Raw genomic sequence first — 20,501 nt, forward strand, 5'->3', positions numbered from 1 at the left:
GCAATTCGACACGCTTAGCAACAGATGGCGCGCTTCCGGGGTTCACCCCCCCTTCTCCGGATGCAATTCGTCACGCTCATTACACACTTCCGGGGGGGGAGGGGGGAGGTCAAAAGGTCGTGATTAGGGCCATCAATCACTTCGGATTAAATTTTGTCATAAGCTGTATGGGAGTATCTCTCTGATGTTATTACAGTCACACAGCTGCAGGTTAAAAAGACCACACTGTCTAAGTTTTTTTTTTTTTGTGCCGCAGCGACTGCTGTCTGTTCATGTAAATTAAACAGGGCGGCTCCATGTTCTTCAAAAGCAATTGTGCCATAATATAAGAAGGCAGTGACATTCATGCGTATCCTGTCTTCCTGCATAGTTGCTTTAATGACATTCCTGTGCCAAAAAAACCTCTCACAAAGCTCCTTTATATGTCATTACACTTTCTGTCAGCCAAGCATTTTGACAGCAATTTCTACATACTAATTTACAAAATGGAGAAAAATGAATTCCTTAATGACAAATTCTTGACTGTAATTAGTTAAGACGTGTATTAATAGTGGAGAAAAAGAGAAAACTTTATCAAATGCACTGCAATTTTTGTCAAGGCACGGGGGAAAAGCCTTACAGAAGATCACATGGTAAAGAAAAAGAAATGACAGGAGAGGAGATGGAGGAGGAGTGAGCGTGATGAGGGAGGATATACTGTTTGCAGGAGAAGGTGGTGAAGGGTAAGAGGAAGAAATGGGAGCTTTTTTTCCTTTAAAAACTGGAGAAATGAGGAGGAGCAGCTGATTGGGGAGATGTGAGGACTCGGATGGTGGGGAGAGAAATGGGAAAATGCTTCAGTAAAAGAGGGAAACGGATCCCTCGAGGCCACTGGTTTAGAAACTGACCCTTCAGTGATTTAGAAATGTGGTCCAAACCAAGCTACAGTACATTAGCACAGAAAAGCCTTTCAAAAATTAGCCATTATAGACCGCTGGTGCAGGAAGTAACAAGTGCAGAGGAGAAAATGACATTTTATTAAGAGAGAGAGTTTTGCTGCTTTCAGAAATGAAGAGTCTTAAAACATTTTTTGATGGAAAAGAGTCGATAGCTTGTTCACCTTGTAGAGGGCTACAAAAACTCAAATTTGATTTGAGATTTCTCCCTCACAGGTGCAGTGGGGGAGAGGACAGAAATGTTACATTTGATGTGTGTTTAAAAGAAAAATAATTTCTAAGGTGACATTACTTTGAAAAGATTCTCACCCATGATTTTTGTCAGATACGCCAATAAGAAAAAGACATAGAAGAAGTCTCATTCTACTGTTACTGAGCGAGAGGCAGTGTGCATCCTAGCAAGGTGGCTGAGATCTTACTGCTTTTCTTTTCTTTCTGCCAGACCGTAAGTATAACTGAAGCAACTGTGATTTCCATTCATCCATGCAAGATTAAGCTAGTTTTATAAGTAAATCATAGTATGACGCGTACTTTTAGTCTTGTCTTGTCAGAGAAACTTTATTAGTCCTAAAGAGAAATCGAGTTGTCATAGCAGCAGAGATACCACAGACAACAAAGCAAGAAGTGTAGAAATAGAGATACAAATGTAAATGGACACTAGTATTAAGACTAATGCTTCTGAGACATTAACAGGTAAAAGATGCTGGTAGGTATGCAAATACACACCGTGGCGTGACGGAGAACAGTGAGCTGTGTATCGTCTGGTTCAAACCGAAGTAGATGAGTTCAAGAGTTTGATAACGGCAGGAAGTAATAACCTCCTGTATTGTTTCTTCAGACAAAGCTGAAGTTGTAAAAGCTAGTATAAGGACTGTAAAGCTAATATATGGAAAATAAACATAACGTTGATAAAAAGTTAATTTTTTATTTTAACTTCTTTTGGGGAAGAATTAATCTGCTCCTATGAGTTTATAAGAAAAAAGCAATCCAAACTATTAAAATGGACACCAAACAAAGATGTTAAACATTTAAAAGATTAAGGGAAATTTTGAAATACTACATATAGGTGTTGGGACCTAAAGTGAATCACGACATTGACACAAACACAAAAATAACTTTCAGGTTTGAGGAAGACTGAGAAGAAAAACCCAATGCTTCTTGTGTGTGAGCTTCTCCAGAGGAAGGGGATGCGTCTCTCATCTCTCCCTCTGGCTAGAAATCTCTCTGTGTGAAGCTTCTACTCCCTCCACCGTCTTTTTTCCCAGTGTGAGATGATCCAGGTACATCATCATGGGACAAGCCTGTGGTCCACAGAGCTAATCAGCAGCTAAATGTGACGTTTAACCCCAGTTAAAGAAAACATTTAAGTAGAAAACTTACATAACTTTCTTTTTTTTTTAAATAAAAAAAGATTATTTGAACGCAAAAAGAAGATTGCTATTGTTTATTTCCGGAAAATATATACTGCTTTACTGTTTATTAAAGCTTTCTACTGTTAGCAACTTGCTAAGCTAAGTAGCTAGCAAGTGTTAGCTGATACTCCCCGGGTCTGATCATGAGGCTGGGCGTTTTCTTTTAATGTAGTATGTGAAGTTCTCGGTAGTGATCGTGTTTATGATTATCACGATCAAACCAACAATAATTACTCAGCTCTAATGAAAGCTGACAGTGACAAACTTTTTAATATAAATCCCCTGCAAACAGGTTCTTTAAATATTTGTCGTTCTTGACTAAAGGACCAATCAGAGGTGGAGGGGGAGGAGGTGGAGGTGGTCAACAAGTACAAGTACCTCGGGCTGTGGGTGGACAATAAACTGGACTGGTCATGCAACACAGAGCACCTGTATAAAAAAGCCCAAAGCCGACTGTACTTCCTCAGGAGGCTGAGGTCTTTTAACATCTGCAGGAAGCTCCTGAGGATGTTTTACCAGTCGGTGGTTGCTGGAGTACTTTTCTATGCTGTGGTGTGCTGGGGGAGCAGCACAGCAAAGAGGGACTCATCCAGGCTGGAGAAACTGATCAGGAGGGCTAGCTCTGTGGTCGGCATGAAGCTGGACACTCTGGTGACAGTGGCAGAGAAAAGGACATTAAAGAAACTGATGGACATTATGGACAATGCTGGGCATCCTCTGCACACGGCCATAAACAACCAGAAGAGTCTGTTCAGTGACAGGTTGCTTCTCCCAAAGACAAGAACTAACAGACTTAAAAACTCCTTTGTCCCACACGCCATCAGACTGTTTAACTCCTCTCTGGAGGGGAGAGGGAGGGGAAACAGGAGGACAAAGGAGGGGGGAACAACTAAGCTGTAGTGCCTCTTCACCTCACTGTACAATACCTTGTGCAATACTTTTTGTAAATAGTCAACAGTGCAATAGACTCAATACTTGAAATGTGCAATTCACTTGTATTTTTATTTTTTATTCCTATTTATTCTATTTATCCCCTTTGTATATTTTATTTATATTTGTCTCTGTATTTATATATGTGTGTGTGTGTGTGTGTGTGTGTGTGTGTGTGTGTGTGTATATATATATATATATAACAGTTCTGTAACTGTAACTTCGGTCGTTGCTGTGCTTTTTTTGGAAGTCGAATTTCCCAGAGGAACCCACCCGAGGGATTAATAAAGTTCTATCTTATCTTATCTTATCTTATCTTATCAAACTGCAACGTTTTCTCTTTTATAATGACCCATCTGCTCATGTATCGTGTATGTTTTTGTAGAACTTTGACGCCACCGTGCACCTGCCACTTTATTAATGAGCTCAAGCCTAAAAGCAAAAGAATAATGTTCAGACACCTGTGCCATCGATTAAGCCGAATCACTGACGTTAAAGCGTTTAAGCATTATTTGTATTCCAGTGTTTGCTGGCTGCAGTCAGTTTTCCCATTTTACACACATACACATGCAAACAATCCATCTTCATGATCATTATATTATCAGTTTGTCTGCCTCACTCCCCACAGTGGTTGTATTAGACTGTCATAAACACAGTTTAATATTTATGCAGTAACACACAGTGTCAGTACACTGTGGAAAGGTTGTTGGAAATGTGTTTAGAAGCGTTATTTGTACTAGTCTCATGAACCTACAGCCAGTGGTTGGTTCACAGTAATGTAGAAACAGAAATCATCATCATCTCGTTCCTGCTTTCAAAGTATGGATGTGCAATTAATTTTCCCAAAGGGGCCACAATTAGGGCCTAATTATAACATCTTCTCTTACTGGTAGTGGTTTACTAAGAGATTAAATCAATGTTGAACAGAATGTGTTCAGCTTATTGCTGAGGCCCTCCACAACAGTCCCAGTTTCTCACAAGGCCCTGTGGGGGAATAAATTAGCCACCCCTGGTCTAAAGGCTGTCAGACTGAGCAGCAGCACCTCCAAAGCTCACTAATCATTATCTTTAATCGTCAATCCATTATGAGACGATGGGCCCTTAAAGGGAGAGACTTATGAAAGCCTCAAATCTCTTATACATCTTTGCAGTATTTACAACTTTGTAATTTGTATTCATTTTATTGTTAATTTAGCCCATTCGTGATCTTTTTAAGGGCTGTTTTGTGTCTGTTTGTGTTTTTCTTGAGTGTGTTTGCGATTGATTTTCAGTTACTTCCTGTTAATTTTGTTTCTCTGACTGTTCTCAGCGTGTTTGTGGCCGTTTGACTGACAGACACTTTAAACAGAGTCCAGGGTCGCTGGGACCTTTAACTCCTTAAGCCGTCAGTCCTGTGTCTAGGTTGTTTTATGCTGTCTCTTCTCTGTGACTCACCAGAGTAAGGCTTGCTGAGTTTTCCTCCAATCATTATGCTGAGCTGCATTCTGGCTATAGCTTCATACTATGTCTGAGAGAATTAGCAATCTTATCTAGCTCTAGGCAATAAAGTATGTCCTAAAATGTCAAACCATTGCTGATTGAAGCTCATATTATTTTCTTACCTGTCAGTCAGACATCTTTGGGCTTAAGAGTTTTATAGTAGATTCTTTTAAGTTTGGTAATTAAAATGAATCCTCAACAAAATAATTTTGGTAGTTCTAAAAATCACTGAACAGGTTTAAATAGTTTTACGTTTCCTGCTTTTCTGGTTTAGTCAGTGTGTTTGTTGTGAGCCTCAAATTGATGCTGACTTATGATTCCCCCCCCCCCCCCCCCCGCCCCCGTCCCCCGACTACTTGTCATTAATCCTGGGAACCGGTCTCCTCTGTCAGACAATTTCACTTCTTAATTTCAGCTGGCATCTACATCTCACCCACAGGCAAGAAATGATGAAATGGGATGCTTATCAGAGGAACACATTGCACAACTGGACTCCAGACATCCCAAGTCTGCAATCTCCATTCTCGCTGATTTGAGCTGGAACTGGTTACCTTTCCAACCCGTAGGGACAAAATATTAACTTTTTTCAGTATTTTCCTATATTAAGGGTACATCTTGCCTGAAGCACTTCTGACCAGGCAGTTATTCAGATTGTACCATCAGAATTTCAATCACGCCAAACTACTGTGGACCCCAGAGCAAACTGAAGAGCTCATAGACTGCAAAGTAGTTCACACTCCTGCACAGACACTCTCTAGGTAAAACTCTTCTTAATGTGCACCGAGCACCTTACGCAATAGTTTTCCATTGGCAGTTGTCATCTTTTCATTCTTATTATCACTGGGAAAAAGAAACAATACACAAACTCTGTCAGCAGCTCAATGTCATGGCTCCTGAAAGCCCCTAACATAACAAGAGTCAGGATCTCTGCACCTCGTCCACAAACTTTTGCTTAGTTTAACCTAAGTGGACCAAACGTTGAGCTGAATTCAGTTAAAAGTCAGTTAAAATAAAGTCCTTGTAAGTTCTCCTTTCTGAAAGCTGACACACAGTTCTAGTTTTTGCCTGAGCTGCAAAAATCACAGTAAATAAAGCTGTCAGAAGAGACATCACACTGTCCTGGAGTACCAAGACATTCCTTCTTCCTGCTGTGGGTCTGCATTGTCCTTGTAGACTAGACTGGTGACACCACCATAATCTGCCAGCAGAAAAAATGCTGTTCTTGAATGGAAAGGAGGCAGTAGGACCTCCATATACTGTATAACACCCACATACTGGCATCTTCAACAAATGATTGTCCTTAGTCTGTTGTTGACTTCATGTCAGGAGTACTGCAACTTTTTTGATGGTGGTTTTCTCGAGTGGTAAAGCGTAAACAGAGGTGATACAAGATATGCTCCTTAATGGTCAGACTCTTAGACTCGCCTGCACTGTCTACAACATACATCAAAGACACATACAGGAGAGGTCTGTTGCACAAGGACACACATTGGGTTAACCATCAAATGTATCTCGTGACTTGGGTGAGCACAGTGGCCAGGATGCAGTCTCAAGAGCTTTAAAAAAGGCAATTGACCGGACTTCTTTGAGTTCGTGAAGATGTTTCAGCTCTCGCCCAGAGGATTCTTGCCTCGCTCCATCAGTAGGGGTCCCCTGAGGAAAGGTGTGAGTGGGGTTGAAGCATATGGGAAGGGATCTCAAGACTGGATTGTAGGTGGTTGATAGCTGGTGTCATAAGCCACCACTATATAGATCAGGGGTGGGCAACTCCAGGCCTTGAGTGCTGGTGTCCTGCAGGTTTTAAATCTCACCCTGGGTCAACACACCTGAATTAAATGATTAGTTCGTTACCAGGCCTCTGGAGAACTTGAAGACATGTTGAGGAGGTAACGTAGCAATTTGAATCAGCTCTGTTGGTTCAAGGACACATCTACAACCTGAGGATGCCGGCCCTTGAGGCCTGGAGTTGCCTACCCTTGATACAGATGTAGTAGGGATGTGGCCAAATATGTGGACTGTGATTGTTTCAGTCAACACCTGGGCCTTAAAGGTAAAGCTGACTGTTTAGAAAGGTGGGCGTCATCTCTGACTGAATAATTAATCTGAGCATCCAAAGACACCAGGTCGGGCATTACCATTACTCAGAGTACTCACAGTGTTATATGTTCTAGAACATTTAATTTTGCATTGCATTTTTGAACCTCTACCTCTCTTTACTTCCGAGAAACTCTGCCTAAGATGTGCATTTTATACCCGGTCATGTTACTGATCTGTTGCCAATTATTCTAATTAGTTGCAAAATGTTCCTCCAGCTGTTTCTTTTTTAGAACCACTGTAATGTTTGACCCGTTGTACATACACTGGACACGAGTGTGATGACAGCAATACTTTTATTTATTTATGTAAAGAGTCACAATCACATTCAGATCCCAGTACACCTGTTCACCCCGCCCCTGCGCCACCCCGGGAGCTCACTGCGTCACCCCTCCTCTGCAGCCGGCCAGAGACCACACCCACGCCACAACCACTTACTTTTCCAGCCTTTGCTTGCCCCTGTTCCAACTTATTTGAGCCATGTTGCTGGCATTAAATTCAAAATGAGTTTTTTTTTTTCATGAAATAGTAAAATGTCTCAGTTTAAATATTTGTTATGTTTCGTATGTTTTGTAGTGAATAAAATATGGCCATGTGTGGTTTGCAAATCATTGATGCTGTTATCTGAAGGTAAGGCTGAACTGCTTAAATGTAAAATAAGTTTCAGATGCAAAAGAAGTTTGTCATTTTTTATTAAGCAAAAAGAATCCTTATTACAAATGTGGAGAAAAAAGTGTTTTAATGATTTTAGCATGGCTTGAATATTTTTCGAATATAGCAAGTCAAACCGAAAGCCTTTTTAGAAGACACACTCCCCTCTCACACAGTGTCAGTTAGCATAATTGCAATTTAACAGTGTCATTTTTGGATAAATATTATATAGATGACTCATTTGTTCTGCATCTGACCTTAACTGTTGAATTTTTAGACCTAATATGCTTTATTAATGTGATATGTAAATTCTTCATAACACAAAATGAGGCTTTTCTATCAGGGAATAAACCCCATCAAAAAGAACAAAGCTAATAAAACATCTAGCCTCACCACTGTGGCCTGCTTCTTCTCTGCCATCTGTCCATTTATATCTGTCTTGAACAGAGGAGTACAGAACAAAGCAGAGCAGAGCAGCCAGACCCAGGCTGACCTGGGCCTAGTTTCTGATGTACAAGCACTAAGATCCTCAATGTTTCTCCAGAGGTATCAGACAAAGCAGTTTTTAGCTCTCACAGCAGGAAAGGAAGACAAAAGATTGGGAAGTTGTCTACACAGGTGGGAGACAGTCTGTAAATACATAAGTGAAAAAGAAAACATTTGTGTCTGGGTACCTGAATTTATCAGGGTTAGTGTGAATGTAAACAGAATGATAAATTGATTCAGCAAACAAATGAACTGTTTATCAGGGCAACTTTAAAACTACACAGTAAATTTCCCAGTGTTAAATCAGCAGTGTTAAAGTGTATTTACTCTAATAGAGTCATTATAACAACAGCTGGAGCAAAACGCCCCCCAGTGTGGGTGATGATTCCTGGAGTTAAAAGAGACAGTGTCAACGTTACTCTAGAAAGCTCCTCCCACCACAGACTGGTTTTCAAACCAAGAGGATTTTTCACGACGCCATTTTCTTCACATCAGTTGCAGGGTAAGTTGTTCATATTTACTTATTAAACCAACAATTCGACATTTTAAGCACAGGTAGCACGTTAAAATAAGGTTACATTCCTTTTGTCCATGTTTATTATATATTTCATTTTGTACCAGAAGCAAATGTGACACTATCTGTATGCTAATGTAAGGTTGTTAATTAGCTAAAAAAGTTGACTGATATCAGTGTTGGACTGTAAGGCTTGTTATCAAAATTTATTTCAGTGTGTAGTGGTGATTGTGTTGTGTTCTAGCATGTTCGAAATTCCATTAAATGAAACCCTCCATGTGTTGGGATCTATATATTAACATTAGCTAGCTAACTAGCATTTTGGCTAACCTCAGTGCGCGGGCAATTCGCTAGTTAGCGTTAAATTTTAAATTACCTAACTCAAGCATTAACTAATTAAATTTGTACACTAAATGTTACACATTCATCAGATTCACAGCCCTTTGAGGAAACGTCAGAAGCTGGATGCAGAAGCTAAGCAAGTAAGAGTTAACAGATTTCCACATTCTTCTAATAGTGTCTTTTTTGTTTGTAGTTTAAGTGTTCTGAACTGTAGTGGTTATATCAACATGTAGAATGTTTTTATTGTGTTTTCCAGTTGGTGGAATCCATTCTCACAAGCAAACCTGGTGGAGAACGTATAATAAATGAGTACAATCGGACCAAGTCCCTGGTGGATGAAACCAGAAGAAAAATGGTCAACATACTGGTAGCTGACATGACAGAAAAAAATGGGTAATTTATTTCTGGCCCTGTGATTTTTACTATCATTTTCAAATTATTTTAAATCTCTATTAATTCCAGCGAAGCTGACTAGTTCTTTTCCTTTTGATCTTGCAGTACATCACCACCACGGCAGGTAAAAGAAATGTATGCCAGAGGAATTGTAACCTTTTTCCCTTACCTCAGTGACCCGTACTCAAAAAATGGCTATGTAAGTAGCTAACAGCAATAACTGATACAACTAAAATCAAAATTTTAAATCCTGCCAAAATGTATGTCCTTATCAACTGTTCATGGTCACATAACTTACTGATAAATTAATAAACAAAATGTCTGTATATGTCACTCTCCAAGGAACATTATTATGATGGCGAGAGTGGCACTGGGTACTTGGCCTGGAGGATTAAAACCATACAGAGATGCACTGCTAAAGAGAGGCGATTAACATCTGGAGGTAACACTTATAATTCAGTGGAAACGTATAATACAGTTCCAAATTGTGGTTCTGTATTAATAATGGTTATCAAATGTTATTATTAGTTTTGATAAAGTTGTATTTCATATTGTCTAGCACCAGGAGATGGATCATCGGGTGAAGACCAGTGTGGTGGACCAACTGTCAGACGAGAGTTGCAGTTTGTTACAGAGAACGTGCTGAGTGAGGATGAGTGCAAGGAAGCAATCTCTCTGATGAAACATTTAGCTGATGAAGACACAGTCAAGAAGAAGATGAAGTTGACATTTGTTTATCGACACAACATGGTCCTTGACCCCCTGCTGTCAAGCAACATACTGTCTGTGTTTCCACGTTTCAAAGATATCAAAGGCTTGGTGAATATTTTTCATTACGTTGACAATGTAAACACATTTTATTTTTTGCAGATAGCAGATATAATTCTCTGTTCTCTATCCCTGTTACAGATTGAACAGGATTTTGTACTGATGTTTGGTGAGGATGTATCAGGCAGGTTGCTGGAGAGGTGGCCAACAACATTCAAAAGAAAGATTATCCAACAAGGCAGAAAGCTTCCTTCTACCAGTGACCTGGAAGAACTCTTGCTGGCAGCTGACTCTCCTGAGGATGCCACTGAAGTTAATGCTGACATTGGTGAGCTGTTATTTCTTTAATTAGAACATTCACAGGATATATAATGTTTGTCACAGAACAGCTGTCCTTTTGTATTTTGGGTCTACTCAAACATTTTGTCAATGCAGATGCATTGAAATTTGTTATTGATGAGGATGATTCAACTTTATTATAAAACAATTTTTTTTTTCAGGCTGGGACAGTGACCTCTCAGCGATTCTATTGCTATTACATTTGATTCCACCATCTGGTCAGGGTCGGAAGAGACCAGGAAAGGTGTCAGCTTCTCAAGCAGAAAGGCATCTTGTAGTCTTCAAGAAGGTTTGTTTCTTTTCTATTTTTATGGTATGAATTACCAGTTTAAGAAACACTTGATTCTTATTGCCTGTCTGTATTTGTCTTTTCAGACTGGAACAAATATCCAAGAGCACCTTGATGCCATCACTACCAGCACTCAACCCTACCTCCTGGCTGTTGGGGTGAAAAAGCATGACATCCACCAGTTCTTCATTATTCTTGACAAGAATGCCATACCATGCAAGTCTACCTCTTCACTTGGTGCTTTTGATGAACTGTTTAAAGCACATTTTGTGTTTGGCACATCTTACAACACCATGCTTCACAACATGTACACATTCATCCAAACCACTGTGTACAATATAGATGTTGGCAAAATCAAAGAAAGTCCCAGAGTTGCTGAAATAAGGACAAGGTTGCTTCGTTAGGGCTTGAAGGTTAATTCTCCATCATGAAGTGTTTTGTCTGTCAGGCTGAGTTTACTGGTTCAAACATGCTTGTTAGGCATTTACGGTTAGTCCATGGTTACTTACCCGGAAGAAATCTTCGCCTTAAATGTGCCCAGCGTGACTGTGGCTGTGTGTTTGGCACTTTTTCAGGTTTTAGAAAACATTTAAATACCAAACACCTTAACTATTTCGACCAACAGGCTGACACTGATGTTAATTTACAGCCTGATGTGGCAATTAAAGAAGTTATCACTACAGGGCAGGTGGTGTCAACTAATGTAGAAGAAACACCCACAACATCTGAAATGTTGAAAAGTTCAAATAAGAGCACTTTGGATATGTGTGCCTCTACTGTTGCACAGCTCAGGGCAGCTGGATTAAGCCAATCTACTGTGAATAGTTTTGTCTCCTCAATGGAGGAAGTGTTTTTTGAGATTCATACTCAGGCTAAAGATGCAGCTTTACAGAGCTTACCTTCACAGGACACTTCAAGTAAAAAGAAATTAGAGCAGTCATTCAAAAACTTTGAAAACCCATTCACACTGTTAAATTCAGAAGCTAAACGAAATAGGCACTTTAAACAAAAATGGGCAACTGTTGAACCTGTTGAAATGGTGCTTGGCACAAGATTTGACAGTAGAAGAAACAAGATCACAGGGACTTTTGATCAAGTCATTGTAACCGATAGGTTTGCATATGTTCCTATTTTGGAAACACTGAAAACTATCTTTCAAAACCACCATGTTGTCGACATGTTCAAGTCGAGGAATGTGTCCAGAGAAGGTGTGTATGCAGACTTAATCGATGCTGCCTATGTTAAAAGATGTCCCCTATTTTCTGCAGGAAAAAGATGCCTTACAAATTCAACTGTTTTATGATGACTTTGAAACTGCAAATCCCCTGGGCTCTAAAAAGGGTGTACATAAATTAGGTGCAATATACTTTACACTAAGGAATTTTCCTCCAATCTTTAATTCGTTGTTGGTCAATATTCATTTGTGTGCTCTTTTTCATGCACAAGACTCAAAGCGTTATGGCTTTAATTCAATCCTTGAGCCACTTGTCAATGATCTGAAAGTTCTTGAGACAGAGGGACTGAAACTTCCCATGTTTAAACACTTGGTTCATGGCACTGTAATCCAGGTCACTGGGGACAATCTTGGCTTGCATAGTCTGTTTGGGTTCGTGGAGTCATTTGCAGCTCGATATTGTTGTCGTTTTTGTCTGCTTGAGAAGGATTGTTTTCAAAGTGTGTTCTGTGAAGATGATTCTGGTGTTGCACTAAGAACTCTTGATATGCATAAGCAGCACTGTGAAAGTGTACAAAGAGATCCTACGCTACCTCATGTATGTGGTGTGAAACGCACTTGTCTCTTGAATTCACTTAAATATTTCAACACAGCCAACAATTTTTCTGTAGATATCATGCATGACATTTTGGAGGGAGTTGCTCAGTTAGAGGTGAAACTTGTGCTGCAGTACATTCAGGAGAACTTCCTAAGTGCTGAACAACTTGCTGGTAGAATACATGCCTTTGACTATGGGTTCAATCAGCAGCGAAATCGCCCACCAAGGGTAAAGTTGTTTGATGGCAGTAATGATTTAGGACTAAATGCAATTCAATCTTGGTGCTTATTGCGTAATGTACCTTTGATGTTTGGCGATTTGGTACAGGTGGGTGATAGCTACTGGCATCTTCTACTTCTGCTTCTACAAATTGTCAATATTGTGTTTTCACCAGTGCTGTCAGAAGGTATGACCATCTACCTCAAACATTTAATTATTGATCATCATCAGCTCTTTAAGCAGTTATTTCCTACACTCAGTCTCCTACCAAAGCATCACTTCATGATACATTACCCTCGCAGTATACGAAATATTGGCCCAATTCTGCACATGTGGTGCATGCGTTACGAAGCCAAACATAACTTCTTTAAGAAGCAATTAAAAAGCTTTAAAAACATTACAATGACATTGGCCAAGAAACACCAAAGTTGTATGGCCATGTATTGGGAGTCTTTTAGCCTCGAAAGATTAGCTTTAGGACCAGGAAAGATGGTGACACTTGGAGAGCTGAAAGAAGGTCCAGAAATTGCTTTAAAATTTGGAGCTGCGTTGTCTACCAGTGTTTTTTCAGCTAAGTGGATAAAACATCATGGTACAGAGTACCGCCCTGACTTTATCATCTGTACAGAGGTAGTGTCTGAGATTCCAGTGTTTTATAAGATCAAAAGTATTGTTGTGAAAGATGACATTGCATTGCTCTGTGGAAAACTGATGGAAACCCTGTGTTTTGATGACCATTATCATGCATTTAAGGTCAGAATGCACCCCAATATGGTGCTGAAGGTGTTGAACATAAAAGAGCTGTGTTACTTCAAACCATTTGATCTTCAAATGAAGTATGGCACTTCTGATTCCTCCCTGTATGTGGTTCCATATTGTCATTTTATGCCGAACTAAATTCATTGTTTTAAAGTGTTTTATGACTGTTTTTGTGTGTGTAGTGTTTTATGTACACTACATGAGATGTTTTAATATTTTGAGCCTGACATCAAAATAAAGCCGTTAAACGTATTATCTAGTTGTGGTTTTTGCTTACTTGTTTTATATTTTAAAGCATTATTAGAAACCAGGTTTTCATGCTGGAAGAGGAAGAGTTTTAGTAACACTACTTGGTGTAAAATTAATTTAAAATTTTACTCTATGAGAGCTAATTTTTCACAAGAAAAAGTGTATGAATAACACAGTATAGAGTAACATCAACTCTCATCAGAGTTATTTGAACCCCCAGTGTTAACTTGAAATAACTCAATTCAGTGTTAGAAATCAGTGGAATTTTACTCAAATAGAGTTAATTTATCACTATGTTAGAGTAAATAATATGACACTACTAGTAGTGTTAGGTTCATTTAACACTCTGCGGTGTTACTCAGTGTTAAATTTTTACTCTATTTAGAGTTAATTTTACTCTAAAATTTTAACACTATAGAAAGAGTTGATTTAACACCAATTCCGAATGGGACCAAATAGACTCGGGACCAGTGTTAAATTTAACTCTTTAAGTGTTATTTTAACACTCCGAATTTTACTGTGTACTTATACACTCTTCCTGTAAATGTCTTAAAAATATTACTTTAACATTACTGGTCACAAGTAATTCATCCTACATGCACTGGTGTGCTTATAGAGCATATGCATCAGTTACACATTAGAGAGGCTGGATTAACTTCTGGATTAACATGCAAAAAAGCCCAGATTTAATCTTAATTTATCCATAATTCTCTCCTCATTTTTAATTTAAATTGTATCTCTTCTTTGAAGTATTGTGGTTTAACAATGATGCAAATGAACAAACACTCACTTGCAGTCTGTTCATATATGATTAAACTTCTGTTAGAAATGCCATTAAGTTTACAAGAACCTGCCCACAGATCAATATCTATAAAGCGTTTTCACCATGAGGTCTTTAAGGACAAAGACAAAATTCCACTTTTAGTTTAGTCTTGAAAGTGGTTCTTACTTAACAACCCTGGACTTACCTACGCTGGGTTTACCTTGTGTTCATGATGGACATGTGATTATGTCCGTTTCCTAGCAACATATGCTGTATTGCCTGCATATGTTGCCTTTGCTGATTTGTCGTAATAGCTTTGAATTACGAGATTCAAAGCTATTATGATAGTATCCAGTTTCACTGTTCATTGTAAAGAAGTATTTCATGTAAATGTGCATTTAAGCTGGTCTGCCCCTGTGACCCATGACAAAAACAAAAGAAAAAGCAATTTTATTGACTCTCTACTGGGAATAAGTATATCAATAGGGCAGCATAGCCAGCAAACAAGTACACTGACTGTGAAGTGGACTAACATGATTACAAACCAAAAGAAGAAGCTGTAGACAAGGAAGCAAATAACTGTTTTTATTAAGCTGGTCTCTTCCCAGAAAGTGACAGAAGGAAACAAAGATTAACTCAGCATGTGAAGACATTTTATTTTTTCAAAGATTGTTGTCACCTGAAGCTGAAAGAGTGGCTCAGTGGAGAAAGAGGATTTAATTTTTTTTTTGTAAAGAGGAAATTTATCAATTTAAATCATCTGTGTTGGATCAAGGACACATCTAAAATCTGCAGGACACCGGCCCTTAAGGCCTGGAGTTGGACACCCCTGTTGGACACCCAGTTATTTATATTTAGCCAGACAAGTTGAATGAGATTCAATCATTTTTTAAAACTTCGATAATCTTTTTAATATGGGATATAAATTATTGACATTCACGCATCAGATTCTATTCAATCTTTTAAATCATGTCTAAAAAAAGTACTTATTTAACCTGGCTTTTAAGGCTAATTAGTGTGTTTTTTATCTGGCTCTGCATTTATATTATGTAATTGTTTTATATTTTATATTGTGATTTTATCTGTATCATGGTTCTACTGGAAAGCACTGTGGTGTACCTTGGTCTTTAAATGTGCTATACAAATAAATTTGATATGATATAATATAAAGAAAAATTACATGGTCAGGTGTTATTATCATATTTAAGGTGTGTTGACTGCTTTACAGCATCAACTAATGTGCCCCATAACATGAAAGAGCACAATAAAACAGTAACACTTTATAATATGATCCTGGAATAAGGCGCAAATACCCTGTAATCATGTGCAATTTTGCAGGTAACAAGTCAGGTTTTTGCAGGAAACAATGAAACAATTACGCTGTAAGTACCCTGTACTTTTCAGGGCACAGGCTGTGTTAAGGAGCGACTAAGGTGCTAGGACCCTGTAACGGGCAATGCACTATGCTGTACCATCACAAAGTAGTCCCAGTTCACAACTGCTTACTAGGTTCATATTATGCGCTGCACTAAAACTAGCCTTTTCGATCAAGATATTGGCAATCTACAGAACCATTGTAGATGGACAAAATGATTATTTACGTTCAGTATATTCAGCATCAAATTTGTGCTCAAATAAACAAAATGAGTAAATAGGCTGAATCTTTCTTTCTTTTAGTTTCTTCTTTTAGTGGCTATCCCTGTGGTCCATGTGGTCCACAGGTACAAGCTAGAAAGCCCTGAGTCTGCTGCAGAGACACCCAAGTATGATAGTGTGAACAAGACAACCCTGTCACAGACAACTGTTTAGCTATAGTATGTGCAAAGTTATGGTACTATCTTGCTGTGTTGTAAAATATTATGCAAACATTGACATGTCTACACTTTTTCGTTTTTAATGGGGACAAAGTAAACGCAGATGATTAAAGCTATGGCATTAAGGAAACAAAGCAATACAAGGCTGACAGTGTTATATTTAGGTCTGGTGTTTTACATTAATTTTGTAATACAGCTTCTAAAATTGCTGCACATTTGCCCCTTGTTAGAAAAGTAATTGAATTGACTCTGCTCATTGCATGGTTGCTCTGAAATACTGGAGTTTTGAAATCACAACCACCTCTAAGGTTTACAGAGAATGGTCCAAAAAAAGAGAAGCTATCCAGTGAGCATCATTTCTCTGTGTCAAAATACCTTGTTGGTGTGGATGTTTCTAGCAGGAGCAGGCCTTGCCAAATCTAAAATCTTAAATAATCTCAAACCGGTTCTTTGAACATGACAGTCAGTTCACTGTACTTAAATGACACCCATCAAGTCTTGATCCAATACGGCATCTTTTTGATGCAGTGAAATATGATATTTGCATCATGGATGTGGATGTCATGTCAATATGGTGGAGAAATCTCAGAAGAATGTTTCCTTGTTGAATCTGTACTACAAATAAGTAAGGCAGTTCTAAAGGAAAAAGGGGTCCAGCCAGTTACTTGCATGACGAACCTAATGAAGTGGCCAGTACGTGTAGTAGTAATGGTTTGGTTGTAAAAAATGCCAAAAATACAATACATGATTTCAACATTGTACATTGTACTTCTTGGGTCTCCAAATGATAATGAAAAACATTCATTTTGCATTTATAACTGCTTGTCCAATTCATGGTTGTGGGAGAGTGGATCTTATGCCAACTGTCATATGACAAATAATTTATTTTGATTTTAATGCTAAAGTGGAAAAATGTATTAAAGAGTGCTGACAGGTACACACAGGTACTGTGCTGCAGTGGTTTGTATCATATCTATCTAATAGACTCCAATTTGTACATGTAAATGGAGAGTCCTCTTCACACACTGAGGTTAATTATGGAGTTCCACAGGGTTCAGTGCTAGGACCAATTCTGTTTACATTATACATACTTCCCTTAGGCAGCATCATTAGAAGACATAGCATAAATTTTCACTGCTATGCAGATGACACCCAGCTCTATCTATGAAGCCAGATAACAAACACCAATTAGTTAAACTGCAGGAATGTCTTAAAGACATAAAGACCTGGATGGCCGCTAACTTTCTGCTTCTTAATTCAGATAAAACTGAGGTTATTGTACCATCTCATCTCTAAAGTTAGAAATATCTTGTCTCAGAGTGACGCTGAAAAACTAGTTCATGGATTTATTACTTCCAGGCTGGACGACTGTAATTCATTATTATCAGGATGTCCTAAAAACTCGCTGAAAAGCCTTCAGCTAATCCAAAATGCTGCAGCAAGAGTCCTGACAGGGACTAGAAAGAGAGAGCATATTTCTCCTGTTTTGGCTTCCCTTCATTGGCTTCCTGTTAAATCCAGAATTGAATTCAAAATCCTGCTCCTCACATACAAGGTGTTAAATAATCAGGCCCCATCTTATCTTAACCCTTTAAGACCTACCATAGAACCAAGTCCGCCAGAGCTTATATTATATTTTTACATGCTGTGTAGCCATTTTTGGGAGCATTTCAAGTTGCTATACATCAATACAACCATTATAGCCCAAACTTTAATAATATGTCTGCATTAGGTGCATAGTAATTACATAAATTGCAAAAAAGTGCAATAAACTACAAAAAAATTGAAAATCGTTTTTGTTTTTTTAACATATATTTCTAGTTAGAGAAATTTAAGAGGCTCATCCCTCAAAACTGTAAATGCAAAAAAGTTGCACAAACTAGTTTCCCACCACAGGAAATTTATTTTGAGTGTCTTCATAGTTTTATTTTTGAAACACACCAATTTTTATATACTGCAGGAAAAACGAAAATAAATATTAGAGTGCAAATTTGCAAAATAACAGCATATGCATCAAAATAAACTATTTCCAGCAGTGCAATATGAGTCCTAAGCATCCCAGAAACGACACAGAAAGTCATAAACTCAAACATAACTTTTTAAAACACAAGTATAGGCTCATAAGGCCCCGATCGTAAAAAAAACTACATTTCCGCAAAATGACGTCACTTCCGGTTTCGGGCAGGTCATGTGGTCATGTGATAGTTCGCGCTGATGGACGTAGGAAGTGTTACAAACAGCTGATCGGATCGGCGAAGCGTGTTTCTGGAATATCATTGTTGTGTCCAAATTCATGGGCTGCATCCTCCTGAGGCCGCATTTGTAGACCGATTACGTCACAGCGACGCGCCGAAGGCTGTCCAAATTCGTAGACTCCTCCGAATGCAGCCGACAAATGCGTCCTCCTTTTCCCCGAATTTGAAGGATGGGTCGGGTGTGTCCTTCGTGGCCTACCATATCCCAGAATTCATAGCGCGGCCCAGCCAAACTCCAGTTTCCAACAATGGCGGCCGCTACTAAGTTTTAAAATTACTCATACTAATCTTTCTGGGTCACAAAATAAACTTTTAACATATTTTCAGGCGATAAAGTAGTTATGTAAACATCAAATATCTGCTCGGTTTATCAAGATATCGCATATTTGCAAAAGTGCTTCGACGTTTTCGGAGGCGTCTGCTACCCACCAGCTCGATAGCTAGCCGGGAGCTCGAGGGTTACTGATGCGGCCGAGAACGGCACAACTCCCGGCACATCATTTTCAGATCACCGCGGACTTTCGCTGCTCGGGTTAAACGTAATATATAAGTCACTTAGACAACCTAAAAATGTTATTGTTGGGCTTTTTTCAGTGTTTTGTTTGTTCGTGAGTAAATCGGTTTGGCTGAGATTAAAGTTAGTAGATTAGATTAGATAAAATAAAACTTTATTAATCCCCCGGGTGGGTTCCTCCTTGGTTTTTACACAGCTGACTAAACGTCAAACAGAAAACTGATTAAACAGAAGTATGAGACAGTCGAGAATTTACGCCAGTGTCCCGTTATATTTTAGATAGCAAGGAGCAGACGGCTGAGTTTATTAAACTCCACCGAGACAGCGGTGACGCTAATCAGAAGGCTAGACCGTCCAATTTCACGGCCGTTTACTTCCGGCCTACCCGACCTTCTGAGGACCCGGCCCACGTAGACCGCGAAGGCCGGGTCCTGAGGAGGATGCAGCCCATGAATTTGGACACGACCCATGTTTTTGTTGCTGCAAGTGATTTTTATGCAGTTTTTGCAAAGCTATATGTGGAAGGAAACTGTGACCTAGGACAAGCTGATGGCATAAGATGTAAGTACAACTCCTCCGGTTTCATATGCAAAAAAAATTATTGCGCTAGCTTACGTGGTTGCAGTGCTACCGGGATTTAAAAATAGTTACGCAAAATGGAGCGTGCCCGCTCCGATCGGCTGTAAAGGGTTAATGACCTTGTAGTACCATATCACCCTATTAGAGCACTTTGCTCTCACACTGCAGCCCTACTTGTTGTTCCCAGAGTATTTAAAAGTAGAATGGGAGGCAGAGCCTTCAGTTTTCAGGCCCCTCTTCTGTGGAACCAGCTTCCAGTTTGGATTCGGGAGACAGACACCATCTCTACTTTTAAGATTAGGCTTAAAACTTTCCTTTTTGCTAAAGCATATAGTTAGGGCTGGACCAGGTGACCCTGAATCCTCCCTTAGTTATGCTGCAATAGACGTAGGCTGCCGGGGATTCCCATGATGCATTGAGTTTTTCCTTTCCAGTCACCTTTCTCACTCACTATGTGTTAATAGACCTCTCTGCATTGACTCACCTCTCACCCCAACCAATCATACCAGATGGCCCCGCCCCTCCCTGAGCCTGGTTCTGCCGGAGGTTTCTTCCTGTTAAAAGGGAGTTTTTTTCTTCCCACTGTCGCCAAAGTGCTTGCTCATAGGGGGTCATATGATTGTTGGGTTTTTCTCTGTATCTATGAAGCGCCTTGAGGCGACTTTTGTTGTGATTTGGCGCTATATAAATAAAATGAAATTGAATTGAATTGAAAACCTCAATTTTTGTCTATACAGGTAGGCATCACTGGAGAAGGAGAAAGCCTTGGTGTGCTATTCTACTAGTTGGGATGACTTTTAAAGTTTAATGGAAATGACTCACCTTGTCTCCAATACAGGCTCAGATGAGTGTATGCTTGGACAAAGTACTTATCACTGTATCATTTTGTTATTTAATATATTAAGATAATTGAATAGTAAAACATCCATTATGCACAAAATTGCT

The 20,501-nt window shown here is 39.1% G+C and overlaps 1 protein-coding gene across 3 annotated transcripts; it reads left to right on the forward strand.

Annotated features, from left to right (window-relative positions):
* Window positions 1-6,159: 6,159 nt before the first annotated feature.
* LOC146613832 (uncharacterized) lies at window positions 6,160-11,036 on the forward strand. Of its 3 annotated transcripts, XM_085377128.1 has the most exons (9): window positions 6,160-6,179; window positions 8,941-8,983; window positions 9,100-9,236; window positions 9,342-9,435; window positions 9,555-9,678; window positions 9,796-10,055; window positions 10,146-10,332; window positions 10,505-10,632; window positions 10,719-11,036. In XM_085377128.1, exons 1-9 carry the CDS (start codon window positions 6,160-6,162, stop codon window positions 11,034-11,036), a joined length of 1,311 nt encoding a protein of 436 aa, XP_085233254.1. The 3 variants fall into 3 exon arrangements, with proteins under 3 accessions (XP_085233254.1, XP_085233255.1, XP_085233256.1); XM_085377129.1 differs by lacking the exons at window positions 6,160-6,179; window positions 8,941-8,983 and having other exon boundaries at window positions 9,155-9,236; window positions 9,579-9,678; XM_085377130.1 differs by lacking the exons at window positions 6,160-6,179; window positions 8,941-8,983 and having other exon boundaries at window positions 9,155-9,236; window positions 9,579-9,678; window positions 9,805-10,055.
* The last annotated feature ends 9,465 nt before the right edge of the window (window positions 11,037-20,501 follow it).

This window comes from Diplotaxodon limnothrissa, linkage group LG18 (genome assembly GCF_057381915.1).
Source record: "Diplotaxodon limnothrissa isolate DT_005_m linkage group LG18, D_limnothrissa_male_GT1.1, whole genome shotgun sequence".
Classification (NCBI taxonomy): domain Eukaryota; kingdom Metazoa; phylum Chordata; class Actinopteri; order Cichliformes; family Cichlidae; genus Diplotaxodon; species Diplotaxodon limnothrissa.